Here is a 16589-nt window from a genome sequence, read left to right as displayed (position 1 = left end):
AACCTAATGCACATTGATCTTCATCATCGCCTCCTGGAGATAATGTGCCTTGATTAGTAAAAATTAGCCGCATTCTGTTACCCCTTAATTAAGGATAAAACCTTTCCCGCGAAGATTTAAAGATCATTGAGGCACACGAATGAATGACTTGTTGTTCTCATTTTCACTTTTTTTCGTTGATTCTACTAGTGTCATTAAGCTGTCCCATTAAGTGATCTAACGATGCTTTTGATAGATAACTTTTTCCGGAGATAAATTCATACATTTGTCAAATGATACTGATGTAAAATTATCAAATTACCTCAATTAATAATCCGAAGGTGCAGGAACTGATTAAAAAATATGTTATACTTGATAAATCGTCACGTTACACTTTCCTCCACTTCATTAGAAAGATATCCATAAGCCCGTCATGTTCAATAAATTTTGAATTACTTCCTGATAATAAATCCATTAATTACCAAAACAGACAGATACAAAATTAGAAAACTTATGAAACTAATTCTCACAGATACGAACAAACGAACCGTGATTCCAAGGGAACTCACCCGTAGGTGTACCACCTTCCAACGAATGATGTATGATGAAGCTATTAGCCCGTATCACGTCAGATACCGATAAACATTTCACGACATTTCGCTTTTAGAAGCAAACTATGCACGGACGTGCGTTTAATTACCGAACATTAAACTAATTTACGTGAGTCAGTCGGCCGTGGGTGTTTTCACCCTCTACAGAGCAGTGCCATTATGATAAGCTGCAGCTGCACTTCTTCCTTTCTTTCTTCGCCATCAGAACATAAACCAACGCTGAGTTTAATACCAGGCTTTGAAAAAAAAAACAGGGGTATTGCAACGGTTATCGGGTTGAGTCAAGTGGTTAGTCTGCCAAGTGTAAGTCAAGTCTTTCCTCGGTCTTCTCAATGTGCCTATTCGTTTGAAAATTCCAACGCTCAAGTGTTACGTTCTCGTTAATTACTTGGAGTACTGTACAGACATTTTTCTTCCTCTCTCACTCCTTCGCTGAAAATTATCCACCGCCAAGTCTAGGTGGAATGACAACGTGTCTCGTCCGGTGGAAAACAATCACTATGAACAAAGCTAACAGTGAGACAACAGGAAGTAATCCATTGATTTTCATGAACCGGAATTGCACCACTCTACCGTCAAACAATGACATCATAAAAATTGTTTCGAGATGTTTTTGTATTCATGGGGGTTTTTGTATTCGTGAGCGGAGGCATTAATTAGCTTCATCTGGTGGCGAATATTCTGAAAATGGTAGAAGTGCGGTTTCGGGCTTTGTGGGATAATGAGGAAGTTGAAGTTTTTTAGTGTATGTACATTTCTATAACTGTTGTAATTGGTTAAGTACATGATTCGAAATCATTATTTTTATGACTCATAATTCATTTTCTATTAATTTCGTATTCAGTGGGGTTCCACGGGAAGTTTGACCTTACAACCTCGAATGTATATTATTACCAGGTAGAAGGAAGACTATTATGAGTATGTTTGTTCCATTTTCGAGAGTTTGAAAAAAAAGAGTTATAAATTAAACCCCTCTCTTCCTGTCTACTTCGATAATACGTTGGAAATTTTTTGAAATTTCGTGGAAGATATTATAGTAAATCTCATGAAAGTGACATTGAATCAGATTTAGAGAAAAAATGGTTATGAAATTTTACAACTGGATTAAATTTTCAGTGGAAGATGAATATTCAGAAACAAAATGACATAAATTTTCAATGTTTCGCTGAATTTTCTGAATTTTTACAGAATAATAGAACTGAAAAATGAAGTATTTTATTGTTTTCCAGATCCTTTGAACAGAAAATCAATGGAATATTTGATTTTTCGATGACAAGTTTTCCTGAAATTTCAGTACGACTTGAACAGGATAAAAATTTCCTGAATTTGACACGGGAAATTCAGACGAAAATTTCGAGCATTGTAGTGATTGCAGGCAAAAACAATTCGTGCTGTGAACAAATTTTAATGATTTCTTGAGATAGAATTCCACCAGAAAACATTTGACCTCATCTCTCTTCTTTTTTGTCTTTTGCTCATTCGCGTGTAATGTTGCTTCTGCACAAAAGGGTTTTGAAACGAGTGAATCCTTTCAGGTGTTTCAAAGTTGTTACCAGTATTACGAGCATTTTTATTTTCCAACAAACTGCATAATGTTTTTTTTAACCACAAAAATTCACTGGCCACAAAATATTCAGCAATGTCCTTATTTCCACGCAAAGTTGGCCGTCAGGTATCGCCTTTCTCGCTGAATCTCTGCTGATTTTTTTTCCGAACATGATACAAACGCAGGCAAAAAGAAACATGCGTAAAATACCTCAAAAAATCTACGGCAATTTCTTGGATGGTCGGCCAAAAAATACACTGACAGAAAAAGTTAATTTTATGAAGAGAATTTTAATTGAATCAACTATAATTTCAGTAGCGAAGTGGTAAAGTGGTACAAGTGAATTTTGACTATTGACCAGTTTTCAATGAATATCTCGGAATCTAAGGGATATAGCTGAATTTTTGTTATAACCTTTTTTGTAGAGCCGGTTGAGCGCTACAACAAATGTAATTATGAAAATTTCGCTATCTCCCTTAGATTCTGAAATATTCCTTAAGAACTCAACTGGGGAGATGAGTCGACTTGAATCGTTTTACCACTTCGCTACTGATTTGCGGGTTAATTTTCAAATAAACACGATATCATAGTGAATACCAGTTATCTCTTCTTGGGATATATTTGATTGAGAGAAATTTGATTTCTTTCTAGCCAAAAGTTTCCTAATTCCAGAAATTCGTTGATTTACTCAAAAATCAAAATTATTCTCATGATTAAATACGTTGTTATCACCGACGGTGGTGGCTGTGTGGTTAGAGTGTGGGATTGCCATGCGGGAGACCCGGGTTCGATTCCCGGCTGGGGAAGGGGCCAAAATTTGTGAAACTCTAAAATCTCACGGTTTTATTATCGAGCGGGAGTCTCGCAAGAGACGACTGTACCTGGGCAGGTTTTTCCCTCAAATGAGGTTTTCCCTTGTCCTTCGGCGAATGCGGTACAGGGGGTTGGGGGGTGGAAAGGGAACAAATCGTAAAGATCCGAAAGGGTATCCGAGAAAAAAAAATACGTTGTTATCTCAATCAACACGATCACCCGTTGTTCCAAGTAAATTATCAGTGAAGTGAGCATTTCGTATGTCGAATCAGGATGAATATTGTTACGCGGAAAAAGCTTTGAGATTGTAATAAGACGTCGTTGAGTTGAAAGAAGTTTATATTTCTTGACAAAAAAAACGCATTGGTTACAATAACCGAATCACAGATTACGGCAATTCAACACAAACTTGGATATCACAAATTTCGTTCAATGTGATTTACGGAAAGCTCAATTTAAATATCGACTGCATTCGAGAAAACAATATTCAATTCATTCTGAGATTCATTCCTCAATGTAATCATCTCCTAGGTACAAATTCTTTATCAATTCATGAAAGTAGAAAATTTCTCTACTGGAGATTACATCAGTTTAAAAAAAATAGAATTTTTCCATTTTTGTGGTGAATACATGGGACTTGACGCCAAGGACTGTTTTATTTGATTCAAGTAAATGTATCTCAAGAAGAGATAATTGATATCTACCGTCAGATCTTATTTATTTGAAATGGTGCAAGTATAATACTTGCTCCAGAAAAAAACATCTCAATAAATATAATTTTTTCTATCAGTGTAGCATCAAATGTGTGTAGAAATTGTTGTTCATTTCATGGTTATAAAAAGACAGTCATTATGAAGGTTCAACATTACCTCCCATGGTGATCTTCATTGTTGTTGAAAGTTAGGGGGCGATTGGTAGAGGGTGATCACCAGGTTGCAGCAGCAGGTCAGACAGAGAAAATAATATACCCTCACCCCTTTGTAACAGGCAGGTGACGTGCTTCGCTCCAATGACCACCCAACAATACCACAAAGTACATTCGGGACCCTACAAGCACACGAAAATTACTCAGTAAATTATCCCATGAAGAACCGTTGGACAATATCGTTATATTGTGACCCAATTCCTATCGAAAAAAGAGCAATGAGCAGGGCAAAAAAAATTGAGTGATAAACAAGCGTTCCACTTGTAATTCGCACGGAAAGATCGTCTTCAATGCTCACCTCGGTTGGCATTCCCCGAAGCAAAACGGTCCGTTTCACTACCCGGTGAGACTTTGCTCCAATTTCCCGGCTAACGGACACGATTATCACCTTGCACTCCTGACTTGTGAAGAAAATACCTAAAGTACTAACTTTATTGGAGTCGAAACGGGCCTTTCCACGTTAATTTCGACGGAGTAGAAGATTTGCAGATTTCCGATTTCATTGTCCGTTGTCTATCATGAGGGAAAGTTTATTGTTCGGCGACTGGAAAACTAAAATCTTCAACGGCGAAGGGGATCATTGCTTGTAATTGCAGATATCAGGGGGAGGGGTATTTATATAACGCAATTTTCGGCCACTAAACATACGAAAGGTCCGGATTTCGAGTCCCGTTCAATTATGTGACGAGATCTAACCATTTAGTCATTACCAGTCGCCTGAGTAATTTCTCATAAGAAAGTTTACAATGAAAAGTTAAATCAGTCAAAAAGAGAAAAGGGCATTTTCGAAGAATTACCGGTACATTTTCTTGAACTTTCACTTACAGAATTGGAATCATTGACTAACACTCTACTGAAGCCGGCAAAAATGTTGATTGAATAGCTCTCTAAATTATAAAAATCCGAATCGACTTCTGGTGATAAAAATTTGGTACTCGAAATTACGACTCCGAAATTAAGAGTCATGAGGTAGAGAATAAGGATTATGAAGGTTAGAATAAGGGTCACGAGGGTCACAATAAGGGTCATGAGAGTCAAAATGAAGGCCATAAGACTCAGAATAAGGGTCATGAGGGTCAAAATAAGGATCATGAGAGTCTAAATAACGGCCACAAGAGTGAGGAGGGTCACAATAAGGGTCATGAGGGTCTGATTGAGGGTCACAACGGTCAGACTAAGGGTCACAAGGGTCGAAATAACGGTTATGAGAATTAAAATAAAGGCTACAAGGGTCAGAATAAGGATCATGAGGGTCTGATTAAGGGTCAGAAGGGTCAGAGTAAGGATCATGGGGGTCGTATGGGTAGCCCCCTAGTTGTTTGGGTATTAATCCGTTAAGGAAAAATAATAACACTATGAAAAGAATCTAATGAAAACAATTCAAACGTTCAGTTGATATGGTGTTATAGCGACAGAATTAAAAAGCAGTGGCAGAATTTTGTTTTTTCTTAACCGGGTTCTGGTCCCTCAAAATGAAAAATATTTGTTTTAGTATTTGACCACTATCGAAGGGGCGCTTCGCGCCCGTCGCTAGCCTAATTTATACTTTTTTTTTCCATTTCCGTCTTCACAAGTAGATTAATTTAATTTCATCCATTCTTATCCCTATCATATACTTTTTTTCCCTCAATTCACAAGTTACAACATTGAATGAAGAGGAATTATGTTAAAGATCAATAGAAAAATAGAAGTTTCAAATTTCCTAGAAACTCCTTGCATTCCCTCGAATTTTCTGAAAAATCCTTGAATTTTTGCGAAATTTCAAGAAAATTCTCGACTTACCTTGAAATATTTAAAATTTTCTCGAATTCCGATAGATGGCGCTGCACATAAGGATCGTTTCCCAAAATGACCTCCCATATTGAAACCATCGACGTATCCACGTCAAAAACTGGGTGGCTAGAACTAAAACAATTAATTTGTCAATGTCTTCGGAAAATTTTAAAATCGATACGTTTTTTCGAATAATGGAAGAATACCCTTAATTTCGATTTCTATCCTTGTCTTTCGATAGAATGAAGAGAATAAATGACAGAAATTGAGAATTGGAAACTAAAAATGTTATTCGATTATTATTATGTAATTAATGATAAGATCTAAAATTTTCCACGAATATGTTCATCTATTTATTATCTGATCATTTATTGGCGGCATTTCTGCACGCGTTTTTTTCCTCATTTTGCACTTCTGATTTGTTTCATTTTTTGTTTAACAATCAATGTCCCCTCGTACTACGAGCAATGAAATTCTCAGCCCTATTTTATAAGCCATCTCGCATCGTATAAAACAAATTTTTCTGAAACCTTTATTTAATTTTTTTGCCTTATAAATTGTGACACTTGCCACAACTTGTGATAAGAACTTGTGACTTGTTGTCTCGTTTATTAGAAGGGGAAAGAAAAATTACCCTCGAAGTAAAACCATTGAGTTTAGTCCAAAACTAGGGTTATCCTCAAAATATTGTATCATGTACAAAGCCCCTAACAGCAACGAGCAGGTAGCAAAACTTCCGAAACTTTCCAGGTACATCGGCCAATCTAAATTGACAACTTTTTTTTCTACAAATCCAAGGGTTTCAGAGCGTTTACAAGTGCTCGTAAATTCTTTCTAATCCCCCGAGTTTGGGTGAGTGACCATTGTTTTCAAACCATCACCGGAAAAAGCATTGACGCACTATTTCAGTTGAATTTTTCAAACGCCGTGGGGGAATAAGAAGAATTGTACTTTCTGAACCGCACAGAATGTCAGGATAATGCTTTTCTACCTTTTACCACCGAGGCAGAGACCATGAACCGTAAAAGAAATACTTTTTTTTACTATGTACAAGTAGAATAAACTTGGCGAAATGTGCTCATTCTGGCTTTTTACAGAGAGTGCTTTATCTGCTCTCCTTTGCCCCAGCACATGCGTTTTGAATTTACATATTGACGACCATATATGTATACTGCAAAAGGTTGAAAAAGTATTAAGTAATGACAATGGAACTGAGTTTTTGTGTGAATTCTGTTGATTTTTTTTCACTAAGTAAGGTAAACGACCCTACGCTCGTCCAGCTGAGGTGAACACATCATTTGTGGGCGTCCACATGAAAAGGGCCCACTTTGACGGTATTGGAGTTATGTATGTTCCGATAATCTTGATCAGATTTCTCACATTTTGAGCCAAAAATCAACCGAATAGAATGAAAACTGACGTCAGTGTAGACGATCAAAAAAACAATTTAACATTGGTTTAAATGGGAGATGTGGAGAGAAAAACGTGAATACCTTGAAAACTAGATGCGACAAAGTAGGCCCTTTTCACGTGGACGTACACATTTGTCCAATATTTCTATCGAAATGAGCGTCAAGATGCGATAGTTTAAATTAGATATCAGGGGAAAACCTTCAGAATTGGAATTCACTTATACTAATCACGATAATTACTACTTCAACTTTAACATCTAACGTTATTTATTGCAAGAAACATACATTCTTACGAATGGCCCTTCCCCGAGGGCCGTCAGCCTAGAATACACTTCTTTTGTGCAGTATCAGATTATCTCTATCAGGAGTTGGGAACATGTGGTTTAATGTTGATGATAGACGGGAGAAAAAGAAAGAAAGAAAAAAAAAGAGAAATGGAAATGGTGATGAGACTCAACTTTCGAAAATACGCCGTAACGATAATTACTATTTTTTAATAAATAATCGTTCGTAAATGTGCAAAGTCTCATGTCCCAATGCTCGTCTCGTGACTTCAGTTATACGGACTGGTTATATCCGAATTAATTATACCGTGAGTATCCTATTTTGTGATAAAACAACATTAGAAAATATCTCGAAGCACAAAATTATATTCCAATTAGAGAGTCCAACCTTTACAATGATTTTTTCATCCTTTTCGTTCGTTACAAGTTGACAGTTGGTTGTAAAACCAGCAGAGGATCATGCCATTTCCATTGCACTATTCTTCTAATTGTATTGAATTTTTAAGTATCCGAAACCTCAGTCAAGGGATTTTTAATCCCATTTTACTATTATAACGGAGATATCAACATTTAAAAATTGTGAGTTTGTTAACTTGCTGCTTAAGAATTCACTCTGTCGTAGCACCAGTTGATGTGAATGGGATTTTTCTCCGTTGTTATTCAATAAATTATTGTTCATTGAGGTCGATAACTTTCCTTATCGACTAAAATAATAACTCCAATCGTATTTCACTTTTAATAGATTCTCGAGACTTTCAAAATGACTAAAATGTCTTAGCTCGGGACATCTGAACGAGCATAGGTACATTATCTTAATGATTCATTTCCTTACACGCACTGGAAGTTTCACACAATTGATTTTAATAGACGTAAATTTTCAAAATTCTCCTTCTTTAGCATCCACGTTTCGCAAATGATACTAAAAAGATAATTGTTAGAATTTTTCACCGTAGAGACGAATGATACTGGTGTTTCGCAAGATATCTAGAAGCCATTTTCCTTTCTTTCTCTCATTGCTCGCTGTAACGTTTCTTTCACCCTGTTAAAGGGATACGCCTCAGTAGAAACCACGAAAGTACAGAGAATGGGCTGATCATGAACGCTCATTATGTTCCTAGAAGGCCATGCCACCGCAGCTTAAAACACCGGTGTTTATTGGCGAGACTTGGCACGAGTCGAATAATTTTTCTTTTTTAGGCTTCTAGAAAATATAACCCCCGTGGTATTAACCCCAGGCATAATTTCCGCTCCGAGGTTCTTGGATTACAGCGACAGTTGTTGGATTAAACGTCCGTGAACGCTCTGAACACTTCATCATACCATTAACGTCAAGCCTACCTTTTTTTCAAGTTTTTTTTTCCAATTTAACTTCTTGATTCCTGACAATGAATATTTTGTGCCTCGCAAACTTTTGAAGCTTCGAAATTTCAAACTTCTTTTCTTCGTCACCACGGAGGGCTTCTGCATCGATATGATTACCTCAAGGATTTCGTGCCGAGCGAACCTAATCCGTATAAAAGATCGTTGTGCGACCAGAGATCGGCACAAATATTATTTTCACCAATATTTGCACCACAAATACGTATTTCTTGCTTAATCAGTAATAACGTGTCAATATTTCTCATTATATTATGAATGGGTTCACTACACGGAGAGAAATATTCAAGAAAAAATACGGAACATTTCCCGTAATCCGCAAGTGAGAATCGTTTTCAGTGAATTTCTGTAGGAATATAAGAGAATAAATCTGAAATGTTCAGTAAATTTTCGGGTCTGTCACCGAAAAAATACGAAAAAGTCACGTAATTTTTCTGGAAGTTGTAAAATCTAACAGAAACTTTAAGACTTATTATGCCTCAGAACATGAAAATTCTTGGATGTTTAAGAATTTTTACGAAAAGCTAAGGAAAAATTACGGAACGTGTTGTTAAAATCTCCCCCTCACGGTGACTCATGGCTAGCCGTGAGGCGTCGGACGGATGGGTAATTTTTACGGAACAGATCGTAGAATTTACGTGACAATTGACACTTTTTATTGAATTTTACTTCGCTCCCAGATTACGTTTCGAAACGCAATTTTTACGTCTTTTTTCTGGTAAGTTTTATTGAATAGTTCTCTCCGTGTATATTGAGAAATTCACATTTTTTAAATACCGTATCAATGAGCAATAATTAACAATAAAAAAGTATTATTTATCTCATCAGGAATTACACTTGAATATTTTAGAGTAGTCATTTAATCAATAATCAATACTAAAATATTTTCAGTATTCTGTTAATGGGTAATGTTGACCGTTAAATTATTCATTACTGTGACAGTGGACAATGATTATGGAAATGTCATTCAAACAAACACGTTGTCAAACAAGTTTTATTTGGGCCAACAAAATCGCTAGTTAAAAATTGCCAAAAAAGAATTTGTTTGGTTCGAATTGGAAAGTCTCAAATATGAATAATTGTTCTGCTTTCGACAGCAACGAAATATTTGGCTCAAGAGGCGGATAATTCACACCAGACGGTGCCTTTTCAGGATGAAAATATCTCATATAGATGAAAATTTATCAACAAGTATTTTATCCCTACGTTACAAGATTGCTATCATATCATTATTATTGTTTCATTTAAGGGTTCATTTCATGTCTGTGATTATCAGACAGCCGAAACGGAAAATTACTATCTCTTCTTGCGTGTACAGAGAATGCAATTTTTTTTCAACTACTAAATCTCTTTTCGCGACAAAAATTTTTCATTCCGGCGCACTCTCTGCATGTTTGGCACAAAAAAATCCTTCTTTGATAATTTTCAAAAAAACATTTGCTTGGCACAAGTAAGACTTGTTTCAGAACTTTGTCGTTTTTCTCTCAGTGTATGATGATAATCAGAAATAAAAACTTTCTATTACTCAATTAATCAGTAATTATAGGTACACATTACTGATTACTCATCTAATTAATTATGAAATCCATCTCATTAATTGAATATTTTTAGGGAAGAGCTAAAATAAGATAGCGAGTTGAAATGGGGAGAAAAAATTATCAGTTAGGTCCGTCATACGTCAATCACATTTCACTGAGAGAGTTTATATAGTGCTTCACATCTTGTGACGTCAAAGGATATTATTGGATACAATTTTTTGAGTAGGTAGGAAAGGAGGCAGGATGGATTTTGATCCATTATTATGATAAATTATTTGTTTTTTTTTTTCATTTTCATTTCTCATTAGTATCGCAATGAAAAATGCATTTGTTATTATTATTGATTACGAAAAAAATAATTCAATTTTCTTCATTAACCATTAATATGGTAATGAAATACTAATAATGAAAATTATTTTCCTGCCGATTTCTGTGTGCGACGCAGAATGCGGCATAAAATGCAGTTGGGGCGACAGATGAGCAGTATCGATGCTAGAAATTTTCGTACCTGTTGCGAGTACCGCAAATCCCTTTGTCCATTTTCCCACCCCCTTACCGGGTCTCTAGGTAGTAAATATCGGTCACCACGGTCCGCCGAGGGTTGACTGAGCCCCATTGGTCATTCACCTCGAACTGCAGCCCATTCAGGGATCCATAAATTGACTGGGCTACATGAAATGCCCGCAGTTCGGCCCCAAGCTCGCAAGTGACAACATAGCGAGCGCCTCTTCAAAATTAACTAAAATAATTCATACTTTGGACTATTCCCTTTGGATTATATCAATGGTTAGTGGTTAACACTCAAACTTCTTTTTGATTGTTACGCAATTGAAAGGTGAAATTTCTCAGAAGAGCAGTAGTTATTAAGATGCCTGTGATTGAGCGACATTTAATATTTTAAACTAAAGTGAGGTGATAATCATTATTAAATATATTTCGCAGAGTGTGGTATCATGTCGTTGCAGCAGCGACAGTGATGAGGAACCGGTGACCAAGCAACCGAGATTGAGCCGCAGGCATTGCCGTGAAGCCGGAAGAGAAAATACTGGACGATCCGGGCGTATGGGCCCACCAAGGCGATTCACCTCGTCCAAACCTCGTAACCGTGAACCTGGAGTTTCATCTAGCTGTGCATCTGACAGCGATATGTCTTCTGGGTATCATCATAACGAAGACGAATCATATTTCGAGGTAAATTTTTTCATTCATGCCGAACTTTCACTAGATGAATCAGAAGATAGTGGGAGGGTAAATGAAAGAGGGAAAATAGATATTCTGTGCATCCTTTTGCATTTCTTAACTTCATAATAAAGAAACATCTTCTCTCAATTTATTGATAATTGAATAAAGAATTCAATGGAGATTATATCGTTCATTTTGTTTATTTTTGCTTCCGAATGGAAGCATTACAATCCTTCGATTTCCACATTCTCTAATTTTGATTGGACATTATGTAGAATGGTCTAAAACGTAAAAATACGAAGTTTGGCGACCACGTCTGTATGTGACACGTCCACCGCCACCTTCCCGGTGGTCAATTTTTAGAAAATTGAGTAATTAAGTGGCTAAAGTAATTCCAGAAAATCCGAAATTATGTCAGATTATAGGTCTTAATGAGAACTAACTCTGTGCAAAATTTCAGCCCAATCGAGCTAATAGTTGTGGAGAAAAAACGATTTGTTTTAAAATATCTTGAAAACGAGTGGACCGATTGCGTTTTTTTTTTGTGTTTAAAATATTCGTTTCGATGTCTTCTATCTAAATCAATCAAAACATATATACCCGTTCATACAAGGTTTTCGAGATATTCCCGTTTTTCCGTTTATTCATAAAAAACTTTGTAAACACTCTAGCTTGCGCAAAAATCGAGATATCAACTTGAAATTCAGACAGAATCTTCCTCTCGTGACAACAATGTTCCGTATTGAAGATGGGTTCGATCGCTTCAGTAGTTTCGGAGATATTTGACTTTTTCTGAAAATCTTTTACATGGAATATCTTCAAAACTACTCAACCGATTTCACTTTTTTTTTTCAAAACATTCGTTTCGGTGCCTTTTACCTAAATCAATTAATATACCAGTTCATACAACGTTTTCGAGATATTCCCGTTTTTCCGTTTTTTCATAAACAAAAATTTGTAAACATTAGCTCGCGCAAAATCGAGATATTAGCTTGAAATTTGGACAGAAAATATGTGTACCCGCTCATGCGAAGTATTCGAAACATTTAACTTTTGATAACAACCATAGAGGGGGCAGGAACCATCTGAAATTTTTGCTGCTAGTCAGTGTTGTGAAGCTATAAACTTTTGTAATAGTTCAGACCATTCGGAACCCGCCATTAATGTATTGATCCTATTCTAAAAAGAACATACACTTGACCCTAGTTTGGTCACCATATGAGAACTTGCGATTGGTCACATCCGCAGGGAATCGCCGCCGTGTTATTTAGGCTCGAGCGTTGCCGAATTCACTCTGTACTGCCCGGGCTCGTTTAGCGAGACTTCGGCAACGTCGCACAACGGGCAATTTCATTTAACATGGGAAAAAATTGCCCGTCTGTTAGAAATAATTTTTTTTCTTCAGGAATTGTGGATATAAATTTTTTAAAAAAATATTATAATTTTCTAGACACTTGAATGGACGCATTCCAATTTTTTAGGATTTTTCCGCTCAGCCAGTCAATGGTAAGAAAACAAAATCGACCTTCTGCGGCGTTTCCCTCCTATGGTGACCAATTGTCACGCTTATTCCTCATTGGTTCCAGTCGTCTGAGTCGGCAAATTTAATTCATGATTAATTTTGAGATTTTCAATTATGATCGTTACAATTACAGCGCGCTGTAGCGCGCGTTCGGTCTCGTGACGAAAAAAATGAGACATCACTCAATGACATGCTCACTGTCACATAGCGCGGTCATATGCTCGCTGTCCCCTGCTTGTTTTGATTGTACAACGATACTCTTTGAAGACCCCACGGCTATGCAAAACTGAATGGCAATTGAAGAACATTTCAGATTATCAAAATAAAAAAAAACAACCAAGGTCATGTTCGAAAGATAATACACACGGGCCGTAATAATTATTTTTCAGAATGAATTTCAAATCTTAGAATATGAAATTACCTCTAACCATTCACTTTTTTGCTGAAGTACCCCAGTTAACTCTGAAAATTGTTCTAACACTGAGTCATTTGGAATTCACATGAAAAGTTAACAATAGAAACTTGCTTCTTTGAGAAACTCGTTCACGTTTTCTCCATTTTCATCCACTTTTATTTATTTGAAATTCCTCCACGAAACTCAAGCAAGAAGAGTTAATCACCCAGCAATGTTCTGTTTTTCCTGCTCATAACAGGACGATCTGGAGCAGCTTTGCGTGACTGAAACGAAGAGCAAGGTCTCCCGAGGGGCAGAAAAACGGGATACCGCCGTACAGGGTGATCAAGGTGAGGAAGGTGATATAGAAGAAGGTGAAGCTAGTGACGACGAGATGCCACCGACACTCGATCCAGCGATGGCATCAGTATCGGGCGATGAGGTAGACGGCACACCTTCGAGGCACAATGCAAGTTCACCCAGTCTCAAGGACACACCGAAACGCCGCAGAACCTTTGATGAGAGTTCTATTTTCAATACATCAGACAGGAAGTCGAAAAATTGTGCCACCTTTTACTTTAAACATCGCGATACCGACTCTGAGGCCGATTGTGGAACGCAAGATAGTGAAATGCAGAATGGAATTGAGGATTCTTCGGAGGAAGAGTGGACTTACACTGCCTCTCCAACGGATGATTGCGAGATTCGTTGTGAACACATTAAAACTAATGTTGTTGTGCGTTTGGATTTCGGGGAGCCTGCTAAAGTCGAAAAAGTTGATCACGTTGAATTCAAACGGGAAAATATCAGAAAGACGACGATCGAGGAGATGAGGATTCTCGAAGAGGAGGAAGAGGCGGTCCGAATTAAAGAGGATAATGGCGAAAGTGAAGACGAAACCAAGAACGATATTCAGAAGCTAATTTTGGAAGTTGAGAAGCTTGTCAGCGAGGAGGGAAGGAAGGGGATTTCAACGAACCTCACGCCACTTATTTTGAATGACCAGGGACAAACCAACTACAGGGCTAAGTATGCGAGGATTAAGGAATGGCTAAAACTTAATTCGACTCACAATCTTGAAGAGAGATCCAACTCGCAGGTAAATTTTCTCATCCAAATTGAACCGTATTGTTAAACGTAAGCTTGAGTACAAAAAATTGTTCATCTTTTCAATAGGAGGAGGTGGATTCATGAGGATTATTACAATAATCGTTCTTGTTCTAATAACTTCCAAGAAAAAAAAATTATCTCCGGGGCATTCCACGCTATTTCAACGAGGGCAAATTTTTTTTTTTTGAAAATTGCATGTATCAAAGAAGGAGAACCAGAGATACTATTAACAGGCCAATTTTTTTAAGTCAAAGTTATAACAATTGTAAAATTTCGGTGGATAACGAACAGACATGCTCAAAAGTTATGCATGTAATCCAAAAATTTCAGAAGGGTTTTTTTGTCGAGAAAGGATGCTCAGTTGTGTAAAAAAAAACTGATCGAAAAAAGTAAATATTATTGGTATTTTTTAAATAAACAATTAGAAAAATGGTTTTAGTTTCGGGAGTTACACTCTGAAAAATACGAAAAAAATATATCTTGTGGGAAATATTATTAAGATCGCTGTGTCAAATTTTTGTTTAATTACATTAACTGGCTCGTAAAATATTAATGTTTTAATGATGTCATGTGACGTCTCAGCCGCTCAGCGCGGCGCCCAAATTGAGCGCTCCATTCTCTCCAAAAATCCATTTCCTTAAGAAAAAACAAGAGTTTTCATGATTATTCATTTTTTTTATAACGACAAAAAACACTTTCCCATGAAATAAGTATTGAGTGAGCTACGGTTGTTCAAAGTTTCAGCGGATTGAGAGCGCTTAAATTGAGTAGTGTACTGAACGGCGGGACAGCGCGCGACTTCATAAAAAAATTAATATCTCGACCATCAGTGAATGTCATTAAACAAAATTTTGACAACATACCATTTTTTTCAAAATTATTCAGGGTGGAACTCGCGTAACTACAACGGTTTTTCGAATTCTTCATTGAAAAAGTTGCAATAATATTTACTTATTTGAGTTGATTATTTGAGTTTCCCACATAAAATGCGTAGTTATTGAGATATAAATGTTCAAATGTTTGCAGATTCCTCACTCCACTAAATTCGCCGTTGAAATAGGCATTTACGCATAATTCCTAAGGACCGAAGACTGTCTTTTTCCATTCCTCAGGATTTTTTCACAGAAATAATGCCAGGAATGATAGATTTAAATTTGAAAATAACCAGTTATCTGTCATCCCAAGACGACTCCATTCTCCCCCCGATGAAAAATGAAGAATGACCAATGTTTTTTTTCATCTGTAATAGAGCTGGCAACCACTGGACAGCTGTGACGCGAGCGGTGAGTACACGACTGGCGAGTCTGACGTTGAAAAACAGTCAGTGTCCTCTGAGGATCTTCACAGCAGTGTTGCAACGTATCGTCGTTGCGAAGGTGGACTTGGCTGTGTGTCCCAGTCAGTTTCGCAGGAAATATACAACGATAATGAAAAAACTCTTGTAAATGAGGGTAACAATCATGCTGATGGCACACCAAAAGTTGTTATGAGGACAAAGAGGAAGTCAGATGGCAAACGACCATGGAGCGTTTCCTGTGTATTTGGACAATTGAATACTAACAATGACACTGCGATTTCACAATTTTCAATTTCGGAAACGGCACTTCATCAATTAGTTTCATCGACACCGACGAAAGCAGTGTCCTTGGATGCAACGTAAGTATAATACTGGCGTGTCAGTCTTGAGTTTGTCTTATCATTGATTTATTCAAGATTTCGAGGAATAATTATTCTCTTTGTATATTTTGCGGATGTTGAAAAAAACAATGATGTCACTTCTACTCCGGTATAATTTCTCAAACATTAACGTAGATAATCATATTCAGATCAACCGTTTCAAACATCAGATCTTGTAATGAACGAGGAACAAAAAAAATCCTATTAAAATTCTCATTATGTCTATGTTTTTTTCCAAAAAATCCATCAACTTCTTATTAACATTTTTTAAAACTATTTTCTTTAGCGGCTCACGTGCGCCTTTCAACAACTCCACATCGACCTTGCTAGAGGAGAATGGACGAGTGGTCCGAAACAGTTCAATGAGAAAAAAGAAGAGTCGTCTACGCAAAAAGACCTTGGTGAGTGAACACTCGAACAAAAAATTAAAAATTGAAATCAATGAG

The 16589-nt window shown here is 36.8% G+C and overlaps 1 protein-coding gene across 1 annotated transcript in view; it reads left to right on the top strand.

Moving 5' to 3' along the window:
- The window catches only part of LOC107037231, a 129130-nt gene that overhangs the window by 70430 nt on the left and 42111 nt on the right, over positions 1-16589 (top strand). Inside the window, exons 9-12 of the mRNA XM_015255671.1 lie at positions 11201-11449; positions 13616-14455; positions 15716-16122; positions 16430-16544. Coding sequence (XP_015111157.1) covers positions 11201-11449; positions 13616-14455; positions 15716-16122; positions 16430-16544 — 1611 coding nt within the window. The remainder of the gene's footprint in view (positions 1-11200; positions 11450-13615; positions 14456-15715; positions 16123-16429; positions 16545-16589) is intronic.

This window comes from Diachasma alloeum, unplaced genomic scaffold (assembly GCF_001412515.2).
Source record: "Diachasma alloeum isolate Michigan unplaced genomic scaffold, Dall2.0 Dall_scaffold_00214, whole genome shotgun sequence".
NCBI lineage: Eukaryota > Metazoa > Arthropoda > Insecta > Hymenoptera > Braconidae > Diachasma > Diachasma alloeum.
Note: the sequence above shows the minus strand (reverse complement) of the source record. Positions and strands in the feature narration are given on the sequence as shown.